Source organism: Dendrobium catenatum, unplaced genomic scaffold (assembly GCF_001605985.2).
Source record: "Dendrobium catenatum unplaced genomic scaffold, ASM160598v2 fragScaff_scaffold_370, whole genome shotgun sequence".
Classification (NCBI taxonomy): Eukaryota; Viridiplantae; Streptophyta; class Magnoliopsida; order Asparagales; family Orchidaceae; genus Dendrobium; species Dendrobium catenatum.
Window position 1 is genome coordinate 2521064 of NW_021318832.1, and position 23979 is coordinate 2545042.

Sequence of the window (23979 nt, forward strand, 5' to 3'; positions counted from 1 at the left end):
ATAGTTGATTATCAAATTTGACAGTATCCTTCTTTCTTTACTCTTTAATATGAAAATCAGAATTCATTTAAGAGAGATGAATGACTGTGTTCCAGATTGGAAAATGGAGGATGATTCTAGACCATTCTATGGTCTTCCTGTTACAAATGAAAAGAAGTGCATGGGGTTAGTGTTGTTTTTTACCTCTCTACATCAATGTTAAATGTTCCATCATTTGAAAACTAAAAAGAAAAAAAGTTCAGGGTTTAAATTTTTTATTTCTTAAGATATTCTTGCAGACCAGAAAATGAACTAACAGAGCTTTTGAGGAGAAATCGGCATGGGGTCTTGCATGGCCAAACCAATCATAAAGCCTTGCCCGCCATCTTCGAATCTAAACAAACTCAAAAGCCTGAATCCTTACTGAAATGTGGGGACTCAGTTGTGAATTCAAGTAATTTTATTGATGAAGAGGAGGCTACATCATGGTTTCAATATTCCTTAGATAATTCAATGGATAAAGAGTTGTCAGAATTTTTCTATGGAATGCCAACTGCAGAAATCATTTCTACTGATAAGGCAATGAAAGAAGATAGTAATGTTTGTACTAAGAAATCCTGTTTTCATCCTCATGATAATGTGATGCTTTCTCCAAAATCTAGTTTAGGTGATAGCGCCACTGTTGTAAAATTCTCAAACCATAGAAAGCCGAGGAAGGCTGATTTGGTATCAGAAAATAGGAAATTTTGTGAAGAAGCATCAAGTAGTGAAGCTGTGGTTGGCATGGCAGATTCATCCTCATTGAGGAAAATACTATCAAGTGTTTGTGGAAGCAACCAAGCTCAAAACGAAGCTGAGGTTACTCATGCTTTGAGCAGTGTGAAAGGAGCAAAGGACTCTCTATCAAGATCTACACTCGATCATTTGGAAGCAAACACATATGAACCTGCAATTACTTCATCATCAGGCGGCTCTAGGCGAAGCTCGACAAAGCATGGACTTAAGAGGAAGGGAAGAAATGCTGAGGAATCTGAAGGCCAGAGTGAGGTTTGCTTGTTTATGTTTTTAAGAAAACATAAAATCATCCTTTCTTCATTCAAGGAAATCAAAATCTTCTAATGTGTAGGAAGCTGAGTATGAATCAGCAGAGGCAAACAAGGCAGCTCAGCGACCTGCATCTGGCCGTAGAAGTCGTTCCGCTGAAATCCATAATCTCTCAGAGAGGGTAGGACTCTGTAAACAATGTATATAATTTATAGTTGCACTTCATTTTCTCACCATGAGATCGTTCATGTAGAGAAGAAGGGACAAGATCAATGAAAAGATGAGGGCATTGCAAGAGCTCATCCCTCATTGCAACAAGGTAAATGTGTGATCATTTTTCTATTGTCTATTTCAAAATTCCGAAGGAAGCTTTCTCATGTTATTATATTTATTATACTGTGGAAAATTAGTTCTCTTGCTAAAATGGCATGTTAGAAGGAACTAAATTATCTTTATGATGCATGTACCTTGTTGGGCGTTGATTTTGTGATTATCTTATTTTTTTTAGTCAGACAAAGCATCAATGCTTGATGAAGCTATCGAGTATTTGAAATCACTCCAATTACAACTTCAGGTATGAAAAACATATTACATCCTTCTTTATTATATAAATCAAAATTTTATTCAGAAGGTTCAACACTCTTGCTCTCTTGCCGGCTTCTCAGATAATGTGGATGGGAAATGGCGTGGCGCCAATGTTATTTCCTAGTATTCAGCAGTACGTGTCATGCATGGGCAATGCAATGAATCATCATTCAATGACATCAATACCAAATCCAGTTCAACCACCAAAAGTATCATCTGATATTCAGTCTACTACACTTGGAACTTCTATATCAAACCAACCACATGTTTGCCCTCCTCAAGGCCCAAATTCTATTAATTTTGCTACCCAGATGCATAACTTTCATATCCCTGAGCAATATTCAAGCTACTTTGGCTTTCCTCAGATGCAAATGCCTCCTCAGGTTTCTGAATTTGAATCTTTTTGGTAATTTAGGCTTCATTTCTGACGGCTTTTTTACTGTTTTTTAAAGCAGCTTTTGAGTACAAAAAAATTAACTTTTGTACTATAAAGCTATTTTAAGAAACAGTAAGAAAGCTGTCACAAACGAACCCTTTTTCTTTGATAACTCTTGGGATGAGTGTGACGCTTTAGCTTCTTTGTAGGTGATGAACATTTGCACTTATGGACCACAAACGATGCAGCAAAATCAGATGGTTGCTGCAGTTGATAAACAACAACATACCAACAATAAGAGCTCTATCTAAACATATTCAAACTGGCTAGTTAGAATAGGGAAACTATTTATTGTTTGATGTTCCAGCTTTAATTAGGATTTGAACCCTGGGCTCTTATATGTATATTAGTGGCTATGCAGACTGAAGGATTGGTTACAGGCACTGGTTTACTTGATTTGTATTACTATAGAAAGAGCATGTTAAATTATTAACAGATTCCTGATGTTTTGGTCTTACAAAATAAAGAGCATATGCACCTTTGTTTTTGTCATGAAGTACTGAATCTCAATTTGGCACTCCTTGAGAAAAGTATTAAATTATATCATCCATAAAAGACTATAAACTTTGATCATAATAGATCAAATATTGAATCACCTTTTGGCTGTTATCAGGCTATGAAATAGTGAACGGAGAGCAGCGGTGGAATTCGAGTGAGATTGGGTGTCTCTTGCCATCCTAAATTTAAAAATTGTCATATGTAGCTATGTATAATATGAGCATTTACCCTTAAATTCTCCTACAACTTCCATTCAAACTCGAATGAAAATTCAAGTGAGGAATGACAAATTGAAATCTTGATATTAGATCATGTGTTTTTAATATGCACACGGTTGTATAAATCTACTTTTTATGCATATTTGTGTTTATATATGCATGCACTCATGTGTGTAACATGTATGAATTTATATATGGATTGAAGGTCGGCATTTTGAATGACTCGAAGATTGGCAAAATTATCTAAAATTTAATGATTTGGAAGATTGAACTTGAATTGATGTCGGTGAACAAAGGCTAGCTCTAATCGAGGGTTCATATGGTGCCTTTTTGAAAAAAATTTGCTTTTCAAATAGTTATCAAAGTCTTGTTTGGTTATAGTAGGGGTGTCAATTCGGGTCAACGGGTCGGGTTCGGGTCGAACCCGAAACTGACCCGGCACTGTTCGGGTCAACCCGAACCCGACCCGTTTTTAAAAACGGGTCAGGTTTCTGGACCCGAACCCGACCCGATTCGGGTCCGGGTCAACCCGACCCGACACGAATGACCCGGAATTGACCCAAAATTGCTAATTTTCGGGTCAAAAATCGGGTCAATCTCGGGTTTTCGGGTCAAAATCGGGTAAAAAACGGGTCAATCTCGGGTTTTCGGGTCAAAATCGGGTCAAAAACGGGTCAATCTCGGGTTTTCGGGTCAAAATCGGGTAAAAAACGGGTCAATCTTGGGTTTTCGGGTCAAAAATGAGTTTTCGTCTCACTTTCGGGTCAATTTCGGGTTGGCGGGTCAACCCGAACCCGACCCGATTTTTAAAACGGGTTGATTTCATGAACCCGAACCCGACCCGTTTCGGGTTTGGGTTGACCCAAACCCGGATTTTTCCGGGTCGGGTTCGGGTCGTGTTTCGTGTCGTGTCAAAAATTGACACCCCTACTAGTAAGTACTCAAAATCTTATAACTAAAATAAATGCAGGGCAAAAGAGAAACAATATTATGCTATAAATCACGAAAGAAAATCTATGGATCAATATATACTATCTGTGATAGTCACCTGTATCAATCGATTATTTTGTTTTTATTATTCAATCAAATTCATTCAGTCATATCATTCAATAATCTTCATCAGTCAATCAATTGTATAGTAATATCAATATTTGTATTCGGTAATGTGGAGTACAAATAGAAATTGGTGTCTTAGTATCAAAACATGTACAATATCAATAATTAGTAATCAATATTCAATTATTAGTAATCAAAATCAGTAATAATTCATATATGTAATATGTAATCAATAATCAACATTATATCTGATATTCATGTGAGGGTATCTTGCTCCTGCATTCATAACTTTCAATCGGGTATCTCTTATGCTCTCAATCAGTATACTCTTTATAACTCCCATTAAATAAGGTGAATCAATTATCACTCTATCAGTCTCCAACTCCTTATGACTCCCATCAATTAAATAATGAGTATTGAGGTTACCACATTATGATATCAATTAGTATATCATTTTTTTATAAAAATAGTATCAGTATAATACAACCTTTCAATCAGATCAATATCACATTTAAGTACATATGTGTACTACCAATCATTTCAGCACATATTATATTTCAGTATTATTATATCAAATCATCATACATAACTTTCAATCCATTTTTAATATACCTTCTCTAGGCTCATTTTACCTGAAAATTTCTATACTGTAATAATATCATATTAAATTATTTATAATGATCAAATCTATAACATAGCAAAAGTTACATGGTGATAGCTTACAAAATTAAGAGAATGTATTTTTGGTAGATTTAGGAGAGAAAATTTGTATAATCAAAATAATTTAAACTATAAATAAGAGAATAATTACTTACAACAAATAGAACACTTTCTCTCTCCTTCCCTCTTCTTCCTCCCTTCTTTCCCTCTTCTTCTCCCATTTCTTCCAGGCTAAGCAATGAAGTGAGGGAGAGGTGAGGGGAGAGGCAAATATATATATATATATGGTCAGTGGCCTAACACTGCAGTGCTTAGACCCAGCGCCACAGTACTGCATGTAGAATCCAAAATTACTCTAGAGCAGAGAATGTCACGCTACAGTACTGCATGTAACATCCAGAATTACTCTTGTGTCACTTTAAACCCTTATAAATAGGGTTTTAGAATGAAGATGAAGCATAATACTTTATTTTTTTAGCTGTATTTGGGCCATCCATAGATCACAATGAATTTGAATTATAGTTTAATCAATCTGAATTTATAGGCTGATCGAAATTGGACTAGAGTTCGAAAGAAGCATGTGTGATGACATGCCAAGACCATCTAGACTTATAAGACTAACTAGTTTGAGCTTCCCAATTTGATAGATCAAGATCAAACCATCTGGCAAGTTAGAGTTCCACTGCTCAACTCTACATTTTGTAAATCTAGTCAGATCATCAAAGACCTTTATCCAAGCACATCTGCATGAAATCATCCTTCTGTTATGATTGGGCTCTCTCCTTGAACCATGGAAGATTCCTTCTTTTGGGCCTATCATGCCTAAACCATCACCACTTGATCAAGCCATGTCAATGATGCCATATGGCCACTTCCTATATGAAGAAACCGCCATGCCAGAAACATCCTTTAATGCCCTATACAAGCTCTCTACTAAGTATCCCCATCACTCTTAGGTCCAACCACCAATGAATTATTCTGTGTGGACGCCAAACGTTGTCCAGAGCTCAATGAAAATGCGCCACGTCACCCCTAGTCGGTACCACGGCTCGGTACTAGATGACGTGACTGCACATGATTGGCCTCTGGACGGTAAGCTGTGTTCGATGTCCGCACATAATAATCTCTCCATCATTGTTGATATAGAAAACTTTTAACCTCGATCAGAAATCATGAGCTAGGGAAACTTCAGGGCGAGTGAAAATCTTCCCCTTCCTCGACAATGGGCACAGACCGACAAGTTTAACCACTTAAATCTTTTGTGTGTTTCTCTTCCTCTTGATTATCTCCACCTCTTCTTTTCCTTCTCATCTTCTTACAGATCAGACTACACCCTTCATCAAGGAGTAAGCTAACATAGAGGCCACCCTTTCTCTTCGTCCTCTCTAAGTGAACCAAAATGAACTTTTATATGGGTTATTTGCAAAGCACAATATCATTGTAAATCTTATGGCTTACATTTGCACAGAACAATATAACAAGTTATCGAGCAGAGAACACAATGCCCAAAGCATTATTTATAGTACAGTCAAGGCAAAAGTCCACTCTTGAGAATTACAGTATCAGAATGATTTCAAAAGAAGAGTCTTACTTTGTCCTTAAAAAAGAAAAAAGAAAAAAAAAAGGAAAAAAATGTGATCAATATGATGAAAGTGTATAGTTAGTCAAGATCTCTTTTTTTTTTTTGGTGCAAAATGCTTCAAATGAAAAAAGAGAAGCAGCACTGAAGTAATATCATCACCAGTGTTAAATTCATTTCAGAAGAAAAATTATCCATCTATCCAACACATCATAGAAAAATGCACATATATTTATTGATCAAGACTATATTTACATAAACAAAATTTGATTAAAAGCCTTTACTGCTAAAACATTCAGCAGAAAGTATTTACATGCAAAAGCAAAAATGGCTGCAAAAGCTAAAATGGCTGCAAAAGATAGAATCTGGTTCAAAAACAGCACAAATCTAAACAAAATTCCTTGCCTGAATTACTACTGATGTGGATGACGACGACGAAGACAAAGAAGACCTATCAAACTCTTCCTTATCCTCAGTAAAAGCTTTGGTTAAAATATCCTGGAGTTCCATGTACCTCTTCCTTCCATATTCGGTGGAATTATTCCCAGAAGAAGTCAGGTCAGTAACATCATCATCCATAATTTGGTTCAGAACCTCCGAGCATCGGGGAAAGAAGCGTTTCCCAAGTTCAACTGTAGCGGAAAATTCTTATTATAATGAATTTAAGAATTTTTATTTAAATTCTTAAAATTGTTGTTGTAAGAAGATGGTCACAAGCATAATAACAATTTAACAGTTCACATGAAGTGTAAATAATATAAGGAATATACCTGTTCTGGAAAGTGCTTTAATTCGAATTAGATGCTCTTCCTTAATCTTGAAAGGTGTTTCATTCAAGTCTACTGTGGATCGATGGCTTGCAGAAGTGCCTAGTGAAAACTCCAAGGTGCCATCAACTTGGGCAATATCCATAGCGACTCTTGCCTCCATTGGAAACAACATCCTTGCAAATGCAACTGTTTTTTTTTACAGGAGAATAATAGCATTTGTTAGGTTAGAGGGAGAAAGTTGAAGAATAATCGTCCAAGGGATCTTCTCAGTTTTATAGAAAGCAGTTTCAAGTAAGAGCAGTAAAAGATAAGCAGATGAAGAAACTATGTTATTGGAATGGCAAAACAAACAGAAGACGGATTCCATAAAATATAAGCTATGTGATATTCAATTTTGATGACTATAATACTCTGATAATTGGGCTTTCAACTGCAAAATGGATCATATTAATTCTTTAATGATAATTGAACAAATACTAATAGTGACTGCGCATGTTTTTTATTACTGATAATTGAACAAATACCACTAGTGACTGCACAGTTTTTATTTAAGTACTTGAGTAGAAACTTCGGAATCATTTTCTACTGCTACTAATGATATTCAAAAATTCAATTTTGAGGTTTCAATTTAACAAGAAATAATGCATATTTGTTTCCCTCATAGAGGGGTGTCAATTTCGGGTCACGTGTCGGATTCGGATTGAACCCGAAATTGGCCTGGCACTATTCGGGTCAACCTGAACCCGACCCATTTTTTCAAACAAGTTAGTTTTTGGACCCGAACCATTTTTTGGACTTCGGGTTCGACAGCGACAGGCGATGCGACGCGGAATTGCGTATAGTGGCGACGCGAGGCGACGCACTGCAGCGGCGAGGCGCGACAATAGCAGGCGTGACAGCATCACCGGCTCGCGGCGAGGCGGTGAAGCATGGGCAGCGGCATCACGGGCAGGCGATGTGATGCGTGCAGCGACTCAATGCAATGCGAGCAGGCTACGTAGGTAGAGCGGGCAACCAGGTCATTCCGAGTCATTTTCAGGTTTCTGGGTCAACCCGAACCGGACCCAATTTTTGAAACGGGTAGAAAACCCTAACCCTAACCCAACCCGGTTCGAGTTCAGGTCAACCCAAACACAAAATCAAAATTTTCGGGTTGTGTCAAATATTGACAACCCTACCTTATACAGCACATCTAGAGAGTGAAATATGTCCAAATCATTTTAAACTCGGCCATATATCATGATAGACAAAATATTGCAAGAAGAAAAATGGAAGCAACAATAATTTGAAAACTTTATTTTTAAGTAAATCATCCTGTTGTGTATAATATTAATCGCAGCTGCTAACACCAAAAAGTTTAGTTGCTAATAATGATGGTAGTTAAAATTAGTACGTAGACAAAGCACATCTAATATAGGAAAAAAACATCCATGATCTTCAGCCAGCTGTTTTCGGTTCAGATTCTATGCTTAATCTTTAATCTGAGTCCCTTTTCATAGGATATAATAATCGTTCTCTCTTAAATTCTCACCTATTTGCCTTTCATGGCTCCCTTGCTAGGAAAGTTTTCTTCTGCAGTTTTTGCTCTTTAATGGTTGTTCCGCTGGATTGATCAATATTTTTTGGTGGCACTTCTGTTTAATTCTTCCGCTAAATTTCTAATGTTGTGCTCTCCGAATCATTTTTTGTCTGTTCTGATGATGCTTTCTTCCATTAATTTTTATTTACGGTGGCTAATTTTATTTTCTCTGAAGTGAATTTCCTTTGTTTGCCTTCACTTTGATTCCTTATCAGATATCTCAGGTGGTTCTGATTACTTCTTCATATGTTGCCCCATCAACGCTATTCTCAGTTCGATGGAACTAATTATTTTGGGTGTCTTATGTTTTTTCCATGCAAGTAGATCTAGTTTATTTTGTTGATCTATGTAAGTTAATGTAGGATTTAGTTTGGCAGCTCATTTTTTAATTTTTTTACTTGCATATTTTCTAGTTTAGCATATTTAAGCTACAACCCCCAAAAGATCCTACACTTTGCCCAAAAGGCTGATGTTCAAATGCTGTAGGAACGTTCTTTTCACAAATCGAAGAAAAAGTTTATTAAGAGGCCGTTTAATTCAATATTCTTCATTACAGCAATTTTTGAATTTTGTTGCAATATGAGAATTGCTGCTTGTTTAGTTGTGATCTCTTGCCTGCTTAGATTTTATGGTATTTCCCTAATTAGATGTATTTATTGAGTAGAAAAGTGCCATTTAGATTACTATATAGATGGCACAAGGTTGGAACAACATTCGGTACAGACTCTCTCAGGCTAAAAAGCGATTATTAGTTTGCAGGTAAAGACCAATATAAGGCTTATTAAAATAAAGTAGGAGAGTGTTTGGTTCCCAACATCTCCGAGTTGATGCAACTAAAATAATAGCAAGGGCCTGTCTGGATTGATGCAAACATAATGGATAAGAAAAGATAATAAATGGCAAGAATGATCACTGATCATACTGGAGGTATTCACAAAAATAAAATAAAAAAACCTCAACCATCATTAATCTTCATCACAGGACTTTGGCTTCATTTGGGACGACTTTTTTATTGCTAAAAAAAAATTATTTGTTGTACTTGAAAGCTGCTTTAAGAAGCAGTAAGAAAACCATCCCAAACGAAGCCTTTGTCTCCTGCTTTCCTAGAAATAACTAATCAGGGAAGCAACTACCAGCTAGATGACAATTCTCTGATACCAAAGTGTCACATTCTACTGGCTATCCTTCATTGCTAAACTTGCTCTGTCACTGCTACAACCATTGTTCCCTTTGATATCATCTAGAATAGAAAGGACAATGGGTAATCTCTATTACTTTCCATCGCCTCTAGCCAGATCATCATCAACCTCCAACGGTAAGAAAGAAATATGGTGACAACTTTTTTGCGGCCTTTTCCAACCACCAAGGGAAAAGGGCACCGAGTGGAGGTTAATGCCTCCTCTCATCCACATAGGCTAATCATTCAAAGCGAACTAGACTGATCTAGCTCATCCTATTTGTTTAGGTTGAGGAAACATAGTTGAATGCTTACAAATTTATGTTGTATGATGATAAATAGTTTGTTTATGACCAAAAAACTTAGCTCAATATATATAGTACTAAGTAGCATATTATTAAGAGTAAAAATCCTAAATAGTCCACCAACTATTAATAAATGTCAATTTAGTCCCAGACTTTCATGATGACTCAATTTGGTCCCCAAATATTAGAAAACGTCTCAATTTGATCCCAAGGTTAAAACTAACAATTCGTGTATCTTTTCTTGAATGAACTTGGCAAGGGACAAAGGAATAAGAAGTTACATATTGACAGCATGGGCATTATTCATCTAGCCAAGAATGTTGCATTCCATGCAAGAACGAAGCACGTTCAGCTTCGGTATAATTTCGTAAGGTCACTTCTAGAAGATGGCCAATTATCTTTGCAAAATATACACATGACCGAAAATCTTGCATACATGTTAACGAAGACGATGACAGTTCATAAATTGAAGCTATGCATAGTTTCAGTTGGTTTTCATCGAGGATGAGAATAAGGGTAAGCCACTCTACAAGTACTATGATTGATGTTACAGATTTGAAGAAGGAATGATTATAATCAGTTTTCAAGTGAGAGATTGTTAGTCTATGTGGAATTTGATTGTGTCAATCAATCGGATTGTATAGTTACCTCGGATCTCAGTCCAATTTGTCAGAATCAGGGGGGGGGGGGGAGGGGGGGTTCGAGTGCTTTGCACATAAATATTTTTTTGTACAACGCCCCAGCGCCATGTGCACGGCACCCTGACACTATAGAGTTTGCTGGGAGATACGACAGAGAGCAAAGCACTTCAACACGACAGAGAGCGAAGCGTCGCAACTCTGTGTGATGTTGCAGCGCTATGGGTTTCAGTGTCACATCATCTTCAGATGGACAAATGATAGAGGCTTGAGCGCTGCAGCGCTCCAAAGTAGCGTCGCAACGCTTTAAGGTGGATAAGACAGATTTCTTTTTCATTTTTCTGAAGAGTGGTGTCCTTTGATGTTATTTACTTGTCTTTCTCTTGTTTTTTGAGTGAAAGAATGGTGTAAAAGAGAAGAGATGGATAAAGTGAAAGAGAAGAGAGACTTGTTCTTATTTCTCCCAATTTTCATAATGAATTTCTTGGCGTGGTGTGGCTCCGTATTTTTTTTCCTCCGATTTCGATTTTTTCCACATTAAATCCTGGTGTCCCTTTTTCTTTCTGCTACATTTCTATTTCTTGTTTGTCTCATTGTGATGTTTTACTTCCATCCCCAACAATTTTGTAATTTATCACATAGTAGCCCAATTCAGAAAGAGAATGAAGTTACCTTCAAAAGGCCATGACTGTGTTGGAAGGAACTATCCTTCCATAGTAACCCTCCACAACCAAGATATTTCTATGAAAACTTAGTTAATATTTAATTAGTGATAGCAATTAAATATGAGGATCTTCACTAAATCAGATAGTCAGATCTCAATGCTGTGTAGAACATTCTTCTTAGTGCTATATGTTTACGCCATTTAGATAGGAAGTTTAACATAGATTAGTAATAACCTTTACCTAACAACTCGTCCATGATTGGAGTAAAATATAAACCATCAATGGCACATCTGTCATACTGTTATTTATCCATTTATCTCTCTATAGGCAGTGTAGTAGAAGAATATGATAATTATCAGCACAAGAAGCAATAACCACATTATAACTAATCTTTTAAACTATAAATATGCAACAACAGTTTTCATGTGACGAATCTAGTTATATTTTGATTACCATATAGCAAAGAACAAACTTTTTTTCCTTTCCTAAAGCAAAGATCTAAAAATCATACTAAATACATGAAAAAGTGAAAAGATGATAGGATCATGCTAAAAAATTCAGTAAAGCACAGACATAAATGCACAGCCAAAATCTCACAAGAGATTAAGAAAATAAAAAAAGAGCGTCTATTACCTCTATTTTCAAGGTACAACAATCTCCCACGTAAGTCATCCCCAGCCATTGAAAAGCGTGCATAGGTAGACCACCGACTCGACACGCATGTCGAGGTAAGAGAGCAAACAAGGGTTCGAAAATCGAGGCAAAAAAAATTCTTTTCATTCTCCTTTTTTTTCTCTCTTTTCTTCTTTTTTTCTTTTTTTTTTCTTCTTTCTTTTTTTTTTATATATATATATACACAAAATGAGAAGGGAGATCAAGAAACAGCATTTGAGATAGCTTTTGGTAATGCAAGTGATGGTGCTATTGAATCAACTAAACTAGCTTCTTGCTCAGCAGTCTGCAACATCTGAGATTTTGCAATTGAGGAGTCTCCAAATAGTAGGACATATATTTCTCCTCTTAGTCGCACCCCTATCTGCAGCCTTTTCTTTGAATCCCCAAATAACAGGCAAACTATAGCCTTCTTGACATTAACATGCCCATAAATTGATGAAGAAATCATAGCGCATAACTTAGCATAAGCATCAGGCCTCTGGGCAAATTCTTTAAACTCCAACACATCTAAAGTGAAGGTGGCTGGCCAGTTCCATGCCAACAATTCCTAATATAAGGTTGTTTAACTCCAACAGCTCCTTCCTGAGCTGCAGACGCTTGAAATACACTATATATGCCTATAGCTGTCAACCTTATGCTTGGAGCAACAAATCGGACCAGGTCACGATCCACTGACAGGAGCATGTTTCTAGGAAGTTCTTCTAGTTTTGGACATCCTCTAGATTTTCTTACAGCTTAAGTGTCTGAAGATTCCTTTGCAGCTCTTCTTGATCAAAAGAGAGAAATCTAGAAAAGCTTTAACAAGTTTCCATTTGATTCTTGCTCAGATGATTTTCCTCTAAACCGTTGCATGCATGAAGATCCACCAAGCTTTCTTCATTATGTTGCTCCAAACTAATGCAGCTTTTGTTCCTTGCTTTCCTCTTGGCCTAACAAGTGAATAGGAGAGCTGGCTGAATTTTTGTAGGGAAAAGAGGATTGGCCAAGTGGAGAGCAACACATTTTCTTCTCTTGGTAGCCGAATGGAGAGCAGCATCCTTGAAATCTTCTATTCGCTCCCTCTTTTCCATCTTCTCATTACAGAATAGTGTATGATAATTAGATTCCTTCTAGAAGCTGATTTAGTCTTTTGAAGATGCATGGCGGTAGCAATGGCCGTGGATCCGTGGACTGTTCAGCATGCTCACCGGAGAGGATGATCTTTCCTGGAGCTCGAGTTCTGATCTCCATTATTCCTCTCAGGGAAAATTGCATAGGGAGCTCTCGTGTATTGGAGTGGTATGCCAGGTTTTAAGTGTGTGTGGAGTTGAAGAACGGGAAGTAGAGGCGTGAGGTCTTACAGGTTAAAGGCGAGAGGAAGAGTTGCAGCTGGTTTTGGGATGCTCTGGATGGGAGACTTCCGATTGGAGAAGATTGTGTGGGTGCTGGTGTAGTAGGAGAGCACGAGACCGATGGAGGGGAGGAGTTCCAGTGGGATTTTACATGAGGGGCAGGTTGTAAAGGCCTCAGGAGTCTGTCCACCCACCAAGAAAATAGAGACGGGATTCATATCTGTAGCCCCAGAAACTAACAAGGTTCTGTTTAATCTCTTCTAAACGACAGACAAAAAGCTAGATTGAGGAGAAATCGCATCATGGAGCTGATGGGAGAAAGACCGGAGCTGCTACAGCAGCGGGATTTACTGAATCCCTAAGAAGGATTTCGACACAACGAGGTTTACAAGTTAATTTGATTTGAAATCTTATTTGACTTTTCATTTTTTTGCTTAAACACATAGGCAATGTTAATAATGATTTGCTATAATTAGTAATAGCATTAATTGAGGATGACAATAATGCATCAGTTAATGAAAGCGATCTTGATTTGTGCATTTTCCTTGAAATTTGTGCTTTTGCCTCATTTTTTGTGTCAGTTTGCCGAATATTAGAATCAGACAAATTAATAGTGTATTTGGGGTATTGTCGATGTCCCGGTCGCAACGACATAGTCCGCTTCGCAATCGGACTTCGTTTGGGCAACGACGAGGCCTAATTTCCATCGAAACGCGAGCCTTCACATCATATTCGAATCGCTTCAAAATTTGAGACACCACCTTAAACGATCTAATTTGATCAAATAAAATGTATATTCCTAATGCCGACGACGTTCCGGACGTAATGACGCTATCCGTTTAATGATTGGACGTCGTGTCGTCTCCGACGAGACTAATTTCTCTCGTAGTGCGTGCCTTCACATCAAATTTGGATCACCTTTGAAATTTACGACACCACTTCAAACGATCTGATTTGATAGAATAAAATGTAGATTCTTAATGGAGACGATGTTCCGGATGCAATGGCATTGTCCGTTTGTCGATCGGACGTCGTCCGAGCGTCTTCGAGGCCTCGTTTTCCTCGTAGTGCATATCTTCGCAACATAATTGAATCACCTTCGAAATTTGCGACACCACCTCAAACAATTTAATTTGATCAAATGAAATGTAGATTCTTAATGGAGACGATGTTCCGGACACAATGGCATTGTCCGTTTGTCGATCGGACATCGTTCGAGCATTTTCGAGGCCTCATTTCCGTCGTAACGCAGGCATTTATATCATATTTGCATCGCTTAAAAATTCACCACCATCTCAGATAATCCAAATTTATTAAATAAAATGTATTTTCTGAATTTCGGTAACGTTCTGAACGCAATGGCGCTGCCCGCTTGTCGATCGGACGTCATCCAAGCATCTTCGAGGCCTTGTTTCCGTCGTAACGCATGCATTATATCATATTTGCATCACCTAAAAATTCACCACCATCTCAGATAATCCAAATTTATTAAATAAAATGTATTTTCTGAATGTCGGTAACGTTCTGAACGCAATGGCGCTGCCCGCTTGTCGATCGGACGTCATCCAAGCATCTTCGAGGCCTTATTTCCGTCGTAACGCTGGCATTTATATCATATTTGCATCACCTAAAAAATTCATCACCATCTTAGATGATCCAAATTTATCAAATAAAATATATTTTCTGAATGTCGACGATGTTCTGGACTCAATGGCGCTGCCCACTTGTCGATCGGACGTCATCCAAGCATCTTCGAGGCCTTGTTTCCGTCGTAACGCATGCATTATATCATATTTGCATCACGTAAAAATTCATCACCATCTCAGATGATCCAAATTTATCAAATAAAATATATTTTCTGAATGTTGACGATGTTCTGGACTCAATGGCATAGTCCGTTTCATGATCGGACATCATCTAAGCGACGTCGAGGCCTGATTTTCTCGAAATACGCGTTGTCTTGAAATTCATGTCACTAATTAGGATGATCCAAATTGAACAAATAAAATACAATTTTTGAGTATTTGCAATGTTTTGAACACAATGATGAAGTCCGTTTGTTGATACGACATCGTTTGATCAGCCTCGCTCTTTAATTTCGGGTGTCGGCCGTCTCTTTTGACCAATCTCATCCGGTTTGACTGCGATGGGCCTCGACCTAGCAGAATTCGACATTCTGATCGCAATGACACCGTCCATTTGGCAATCGGAGGTCATTTAACCCTTCAAGTGACGTGTGGCGCTAAGACCTTTATCGCTTTATCAACTGATTTGGGTCCTTTCTAGCATGGTTTGAGGTATAGGGGTCAACAGTTTTCTTTCAATTAAGAGATTGTGAAAATCATCTTGTTTAAGATCTTGAGGATTTAAGACTTATGTAAATTTCAAGTTTCCGTTTCGATTTCTTTTACATATATTTGATGCGAGTTCTTATAAAAGTTAGAGAACTCATAATGCATGTTAGGAGTTCTTGTAAGAAAAAGAGAACTTAATTATGAAGAAGTTCTTATATGAATTCGAGAACTTGAATCGTATAAGCAAGTAATTTCTCGTAAGAAATATTTAAGAACTCCATTAAGTTTTTTTTTTACATGTGGTATCAGATCATGGTTGAAAACTTGTGATTTTCCGTTTAGGTTTTCTTTAAATTCTACGACATTTCTTTCTAATGAAATCGAATTTATGTGATTTATTATCGATTTCAATTATTGTATCTATTATCGAATCATATTTTGTCATGGTTAATTCATGGCAGATTAATTATGTTTCTATTTTGTTTTTGGAAATAATCTATGTTATTTATTTCATTATGAAAGGATTTATCATATGAAAGTTAATGATGTAAATCCGATTTTGCTTTTAAAGAAATTTAGTTTGTATATGTAATTATATACATTATGAAATTTCTTTTATTTGAAATAATCATCGACGTAATTATTTAATTTGATATTTATATCAAGCATAGTTTGTTAATCACCAAAGTGGTCAAACTAGAAAGTTTTCATAAATATCAATTAGATAATATTTAATTACTCATAAGTATGCGATGCTATTAACAGAATAACATAATGTTTTATAAAAATTTTATCACGAGTAATTAACATTCAATTGCTACAAAAATATTTAAGAATCGCCCAAAGGTTGATTAGTCATTTTGTACAATTGGATATAAATGTGATAAATTATCATATTTAATTAAATATATTTAGTATATCCAAAGATAGCAAATATATTTAATTGGAGTATGTATAATTATCAATTATGAGAATTTTATTTTAAGCATCAATTATGATTATCATTGTGTATTGTAGTATCACCCAAAGGAGAACTATAATATACATTTTACTGATTACTTGAATGTTATCTGAATCTGTTTTATATTTTGAATTTAATTTTCAAATCATCGATATGTGAGTCTTGTATTTATTTTTTCAGCATCTAATTCTGTAATTCTTCATTCGCAAGCTTCATCTATTATAAAGTTCAATGGGCCTAATTATTCTGAATGGAGTGAACAAATCCAGTTTCATTTAGGAGTTTTGGATATGGATTTTGCACTACTTAATGATAAGCCTACTACTCTCACTGATACAAGCAGTATTGAAGAAAAATCTTTTCATGAAACTTGGGAAATATCAAATAGATTAAGCCTAATGTTTATGCGAATGACTGTAGCAGACATTATTAAGCCAACACTTCCAATAACAAATAATGCTAAATAATTCATGAAGTTTGTGGAGAATGTATCTCAATCTGAGACTGCTGATAAGTCACGTGCTGGGACTTTAATGGGTATGTTAACCACTATGAAATTTGATGGTTCTCGTACTATTTATGAGCACATTACTGAAATGACTAATATAGCAGCAAAATTGAATACTATGGGAATGAAAGTGAGTGAAAGCTTTTTTGTACAGTTTATTATAAACTCACTGCCTCCTGAATATGATCAATTTCAAATTAATTATAATACTATTAAAGATAAATTGAATGTTACTGAATTACAGAGTATGTTTATTCAAGAGGAATCAAGACTTAAGAAACAATGAATTCACTCAATTAATCTCATAAATCAACCAGATTTTAAAAGAAAATCAGGAAAGAAAAATTCAAAGGGCAATAAAAGACACTTAAAACTTAATGTGTCATCTGCTCAAATCCAAAAGAAGGAACCAAAGAATGATAGATGTCATTTCTGTCACAAGCGTGGACACTATCAAAAAGATTGCCTGAAGCGTAAGGCTTGGTTTGAAAAGAAATGTAAGCCTAGTACTTTTGTATGTTTCGAATCAAATTTGGCTGAGGTTCCTTATAATACTTGGTGGATTGATTCTGGTTGTACCACTCATGTTTTTAATGTGATGCATGGATTTCTTATGACCCAAACCATAAAGCCAAATGAAAAGTTTGTCTTCATGGGAAATAGAGTCAAAGCTCAAGTTGAAGCCATTGGAACATATCGTTTGATTTTAGATACTGGACATCATTTAGATCTATTTCAAACTTTTTATGTATCTTCTGTTTCTAGAAATTTAGTTTCTTTATCAAAAGTTGATACAACTGGTTTTTGTTTTAAGTTTGGAAGTGGATGTTTCAGTTTATTTAAGTGTAATCAACTTATTGGTTCTGGTGTGCTCAGCCATAAGAAGTACACAGCTTCTTGAAGTCATACACACTGACATATGTGGACCTTTTGATGTATCTTCCTTTGGTAGTGAAAAATATTTTATTACCTTTATTGATGATTTTTCACGTTATGGTTATATTTATTTATTGTATGAAAAATCTCAATCAATAGACGTCCTTGAGGTGTTTATTAATGAGGTTGAGAGGCAATTAGATAGAAAAGTGAAAATCATAAGGTCTGATAGAGATGGTGAATTTTATGGAAGATATGATAAATCTAGACAATGTCCTGGTCCATTTGCTAGATTTCTTGAAAGGCGTGGCATTTATGCTCAATATACAATGCCTGGCACAACACAACAAAATGGTGGTGCAGAAAGACGCAATCGTACTTTAATGGATATGGTTAGATGTATATTAAGTTATTCTTCCTTACCCTTATCTTTGTGGATGCATGTTTTAAAAACCGCTATGTATTTGTTAAATAGGGTTCCTAGTAAGGTAGTTTCAAAGACTCCCTTTGAACTGTGGACAGGAAGAAACCCTAGTTTATGGCACCTGCATATTTGGAGTTGTCCGACGGAAATAAAAATTTATAATCCACATGAAAGAAAACTAGATTCTAGAACAACCAGTGATTTTTTCATTGGTTATCCAGAAAAATCTAAAGGGTATAGATTTTATTGTCCTAATCATAGTACAAAAATTGTTGAAATTGGAAATGCTAGGTTTATTGAGAATGATGAGATTAGTGGGAGTATAGAACCTCGTAATGTAGAGGTTAAAGAAGTTGGGGTGAAAATTCATTTGCCCGTCACTTCTAATAAAGTTGTTAATCCTATAGTTGTTGAAAAGTTTGACAATATACAGGATGAGTAAATAAATGATAATACATCCCAAAATGAAGTTATCACTAATGAACCTATACTTAATGAACCACAAGAAGTAGCATTAAGAAGATCTACTAGAGTTAAAAGATCTGCTATTTCGAATGATTATATGATTTATCTTCAAGAGTCAGATTTTGACTTAGGAATTGATGATGACTCAGTTTCATTTTCACAAGTCATAGAAAGTGTGAATTCTAATAAGTGATTAGATGCCATGAAGGAAGAGTTAAAATCAATGGATCATAATAAAGTCTAGGACATCGTTGAATTGCCTGAAAGTTCCAAAAGAGTTGGGTGTAAGTGGGTCTTTAAGACCAAACGTGACTCTAAAGGCAATATTGAACGATATAAGGCTAGACTTGTTGCCAAAAGTTTTACTCAGAAAGATGGTGTTGACTACAAAGAGACTTTCTCTCCAATTTCTAAGAAGGAATCATTAAGAATTATTATGGCGATAGTAGCTCATTATGATTTAGAGTTACATCAAATGGATGTGAAAACAGCCTTTCTTAATGGGGATTTAGAGGAAGAAGTTTATATGGATCAGCCTGAAGGGTTTTCAGTTGAAGGAAAGGATCACATGGTGTGTAAACTTAAGAAATCAATATACGGACTTAAACAAGCTTCACGACAATGGTATCTCAAGTTTAATAATATCATCACTTCATTTGGATTTAAAGAAATCACCGTTGATCGGTGTATATATCTAAAGGTCAGTGGAAGCAAGTTTATAATTTTGGTTTTGTATGTTGATGACATTTTGCTTGCTACTAATGATCTTGGTTTATTATATGAAACTAAGAAATTTCTCTCAAATAATTTTTAAATGAAAGATATGGGTGAGGCATCCTATGTGATAGGAATTGAAATATTCCGTGATAGATCACAAGGAATATTAGGATTGTCTCAGAAAGCATATATTAATAAAGTTCTTGAGAGATTTAAGATGACAAATTGTTCAGCAAGCATTGTTCTAATTCAGAAAGGAGATAAATTGAGCCTTATGCAATGCCCAAAAAATGAATTAGAATATAAACAAATGGAACAAATTCTTTATGCATATATTGTTGGAAATTTAATGTATGCTCAGACTTGTACTAGACCAGATATAAGTTTTGCTGTTGGAATGTTGGGTAGATATCAAAGTAATCCAGGGCTTGATCATTGGAAAGCAGCAAAGAAGGTTTTAAGATATCTACAAGAAACAAAGGAATACATGCTTACTTTTAGAAGATCTGATCACCTTTAGGTGATTTGATATTTAGATTCAGATTTTGCTGGATGTTTGGATTCTAGAAAATCCACATTTGAATATGTGTTTCTCTTAAGTGGAGGATCAATATCTTGGAAGAATGCGAAGCAGTCCGTCATTGCTGCATCCACAATAGAAGCTGAGTTTGTGGCATGTTTTTAGGCCACAATTCAAGAATTATGACTGCGAAATTTTATTTCAGGACTTGGAGTTTTTGACAGTATTGCCAAGCTGCTGAAAATTTATTGTGATAATACCGCAGCAGTCTTCTTTTCTAAGAATGACAAGTATTCAAAGGGCGCTAAACATATGGAATTAAAATACTTTGTCGTTAAAGAAGAAGTTCAGAAACAAATAGTATCATTTGAGCACATTAGCATCAATCTTATGATTGCGGATCCATTAACTAAAGGGTTGCCACCGAAGACATTTCATGAACATGTTGTTAGGATGGGCATTACCGATAATCCTTATTAAGCATATATTTATTTGCTCTTTATGTCTTTTGATACTTTGAGCTCTTTTATTTTATTTCTAACAATTGGTGTATCCCATTTATTATGTTGTGTATACATGAATGTTTATGTGAATATTGATGGGATTTGTCTTTTGTAAAGACATCATTGTTGGACCATTATGTGTATCTTCTTATGCTTCATATTATGTATAAAATTAGTATCGTGATACATGGAAGGAAATGCATCGATCAAATGGTGTATGACCGCCATGATCCGTATTAATTTTGTACTTAATAATGAAATAATGATTTGACCAATTTAAAGAAAAGGATTTATTTATTGCGCTTTATGTTTATGATAATTGAATTATTAATTGAATAATTTCATATGGGCCAAATGGGAGAATGTTAGAATAATTATATACATTTAATTACGCGAGACGTCGCAATAATTATTTAAGTATGTATATTTAATTATATAACTCATTAAGTGGCCCATATATTAGAATTATTGAAATTTAATTATTTATGTTTAATCCTATTGGTCAAGAAGAAATAATTTGATCATTTGTTTATGAACCGTTTGATCAAATAACTCATATGCGGTTATTGTAACCAATCCATAGGAAATAACTCCTATGCGGTTATTGTAACAAATACGTAGGAAATAACTACCGGTCCTCTCTCTCTCTCTCATTATATGAGGAGTTGCTTTGCTCCATAGAGAACTAACTCATGAGAGAAGAAAGTGAAGGGAGAGAAACCGTAGTTTCGAATTCGACGAATTCAAAATGAATCAAGGTATGATTTTCTTTCAATTAAGAGATTGTGAAAATCATCTTGTTTAAGATCTTGAGGATTTAAGACTTATGTAAATTTCAAGTTTCCGTTTTGATTTCTTTTACATATATTTGATGCGAGTTCTTATAAAAGTTAGAGAACTCATAATGCATGTTATGAGTTCTTGTAAGAAAAAAATAACATAATTATGAAGAAGTTCTTATATGAATTCGAGAACTTGAATCGTATAAGCAAGTAATTTCTCGCAAGAAATATTTAAGAACTCCATTAAGTTTTTTTACATAAAATTCAAACGAAGCACAAGTTTTCAGAAGAAACAGAACAGCCAATTCAAGCAATCTACTAACCCAATCCGCGAACCTTGTCAACTCAGGGCAAAAAACCAATTTGAAACACCTAAACCTAATTTTAGAAAAAAAAAAATCATAACATAACAGATATTATCGGCCTATCATCCAATCAGCCTATGATCCTTGAAACATCAACATGTTATCACGAAACAAACAAATCCCTAAATGAAAAGAATTGAACTTACCTTGAAGAGATTAACGAGCTCAGATATCTGAAACGTGAAAGACACGTAAAGCACCTCAACCATGAAATCGATTAGCGGCCGGCATCCGACATGAGAGCATTCCTCATCTGCACACATACACACGCCCTTTGGCAACGCACCCACTCTCCCACTGTACAGATATTCAAGAACCAGCGCAAACGATTCGGCCCCCACCTCAAAATCTCCCACCAACTCCTTCAGCTCAACCTTCGTCCTCCCCTTCCTGGCGAAGAAATCGCGGAATAAGGGGCTGCGAGCCGAAAGCACGCAGCGGTGGACGCCGAACTCGGCTTGACCAACGGAAATGATGGCGTCGGCGCAGAAACCGAACTCGGGAGATTGGAAAAGAGAGCCGAGGTTGTCGGACAGGCGGCGAAGGGCTTCGACGTCCGGCGGACAGGGATCAATGGTCTCCGGCAAGGATACGCTGCTACCGTTCTCGGAATCTGAAAAGGCGGCGACTTGAACGCCGGTGATCATCGGAGAAAACGGCGTAGGTGGCGTAGCACGGTCACTGGCCGCAGGTAAGGGACGCGGTATTACAAGTGAGATTTCGGGGGTAATCGAACGGGACAGAATATTTATTTCCTTCTTTCAAAGGAGCGGAAATCTCCTTGATCATCTGTAGTTCGGTTGAACGTGCGGAACTTCCATTATCGTGTACCAACAAAGTAGGACTTCATATAATTCACTAAAACTATCAAATAACTGTCAAATATTATTTTAAATAAAGATTATCAATTTTTTATCATAAAAATTTATAATAGTTACATATTTCCATCATAAAAAAATTGCAATAATTTTTAATGGGCAAATGTGAATTAAATGGGATAAATTAGAAATGCTCTTAAGCCTCTATCTTATTATGATAAGATTATTTATCTTACCTCAGATAAGTTCAGTTTCATTTATTTTTTTTCATAAATACAATTATTGTTAAAGAAAATCTCTTTGCATCACTAAATTATCCTCTTCATTTTTTTATTCATCATTAGAAATTTTAATTACATTTAGTATAGTGAAGAGATGATTGGCGAAAATTAATAGAAATTCTATGCAACACTCAATGGCTAAACACTTTCTCTTTCATTCTATAAGATTTATGAGTCTCTTTTTATATCATTCACAACTTAGTTTGTTTAATAGAGAATATTAATTGGTTTAATTTAAAAAAAAAAAAGAGACGCGCAAATATAATAGATAAAACCACTTTGTGCGTCTCTTTTTATATCATTCAAGGCAAAATTCTATAGAGAATATTAATTGGTTTAATTTTAAAAAATAAAAATTGTTGGACTAACTTTGCGGATTTTAATGCTTTGATTTTTGTTACTTGAGAGGCTTTTGTGATGGAGAAATTCTTCTGTGCAGATGCTGGACGCAGCTCTACATCCGGATGCCACGGTGCTGAGCGGTACTGAGCCGCGGTACAGTAAAAGACTGACGTGCTGCATTTTTATTGGTCTCCAAATGATGTTCGGTATCTGCACAGAATAATTTTTCTTTTGTGATGGGGGATCCTATATTTGTATTCTTCATGAAGCTTGAGGCAGCTAAGAATTCTTTAAAGAAAATTATATGAAATAATACTTTAAATAGATCATATCTTTTACAAATCAAACTTTATGCAGATCATTACTTCTCTCAAAAAAAAAAAAGAATAGGAAGAGATCTTTTATAAATTGGAGAATGTCTTTAGTAATGTCAGTATTCTTGTTGAAAGCTTTTTGGTCAAGCAAAGAGCCAAATATGGTTGGTTGACAAAAGGTTAGGATGACCTCAATTTTTTGTATAATTCTATTAAGTGTAAGAACAAACCAAAATATTGTACTTATTTCTCTATCCTCTACCTTTGGGATTTTAACTCAATTTTTGACATTACAAAAGAAATTAATTATTACAAATTTAATTGAACTCTTTGACGAGATTATTTCCATTCGACCTTAGGATTCTGAATTGTATGTTGGCAACACTAACTCTATTGAAATATTGTTTGAAAATCTATTCGCTCCTTGTTTTGACAAAGAGATCTTGGAAGAATTGTATTAATGATAACAAGGCTTTAATGCTTGATAGATTCACTGCTTAGTTCTTCATTTACTCATGAGGAATTATCAGGCATCATTTGCTACTTATTATTCATCATTTTTTTGAATTTGGGAGATCTTCTAACAAGGTAAAGCGCATTATTACCATCTTAAT

The 23979-nt window shown here is 35.6% G+C and overlaps 2 protein-coding genes across 3 annotated transcripts; one reads left to right on the forward strand and one right to left on the reverse strand.

Annotated features, from left to right (window-relative positions):
• Positions 1 to 56: 56 nt before the first annotated feature.
• Positions 57 to 2540, forward strand: LOC110113833 (transcription factor PIF4-like). Of its 2 annotated transcripts, none has more exons than XM_028693806.1 (7): positions 57 to 165; positions 267 to 1026; positions 1106 to 1204; positions 1277 to 1342; positions 1532 to 1597; positions 1689 to 1991; positions 2194 to 2540. In XM_028693806.1, the coding sequence occupies exons 1-7, from the start codon at positions 77 to 79 to the stop codon at positions 2293 to 2295; spliced, it is 1485 nt and encodes a 494-aa protein (XP_028549639.1). In that variant the 5' UTR covers positions 57 to 76; the 3' UTR covers positions 2296 to 2540. The 2 variants fall into 2 exon arrangements, with proteins under 2 accessions (XP_028549639.1, XP_020702194.2); XM_020846535.2 differs by having other exon boundaries at positions 279 to 1026.
• Positions 2541 to 6268: 3728 nt separating this feature from the next.
• LOC110113836 (BTB/POZ domain and ankyrin repeat-containing protein NPR1-like) lies at positions 6269 to 22344 on the reverse strand. The gene is made up of 6 exons (XM_028693852.1): positions 21740 to 22344; positions 21569 to 21623; positions 13205 to 13455; positions 11823 to 11899; positions 6826 to 7011; positions 6269 to 6687 (listed from the first exon to the last, which is right to left on the reverse strand). Exons 1-6 carry the CDS (start codon positions 22255 to 22257, stop codon positions 6443 to 6445), a joined length of 1332 nt encoding a protein of 443 aa, XP_028549685.1. The 5' UTR covers positions 22258 to 22344; the 3' UTR covers positions 6269 to 6442.
• Positions 22345 to 23979: the final 1635 nt, after the last annotated feature.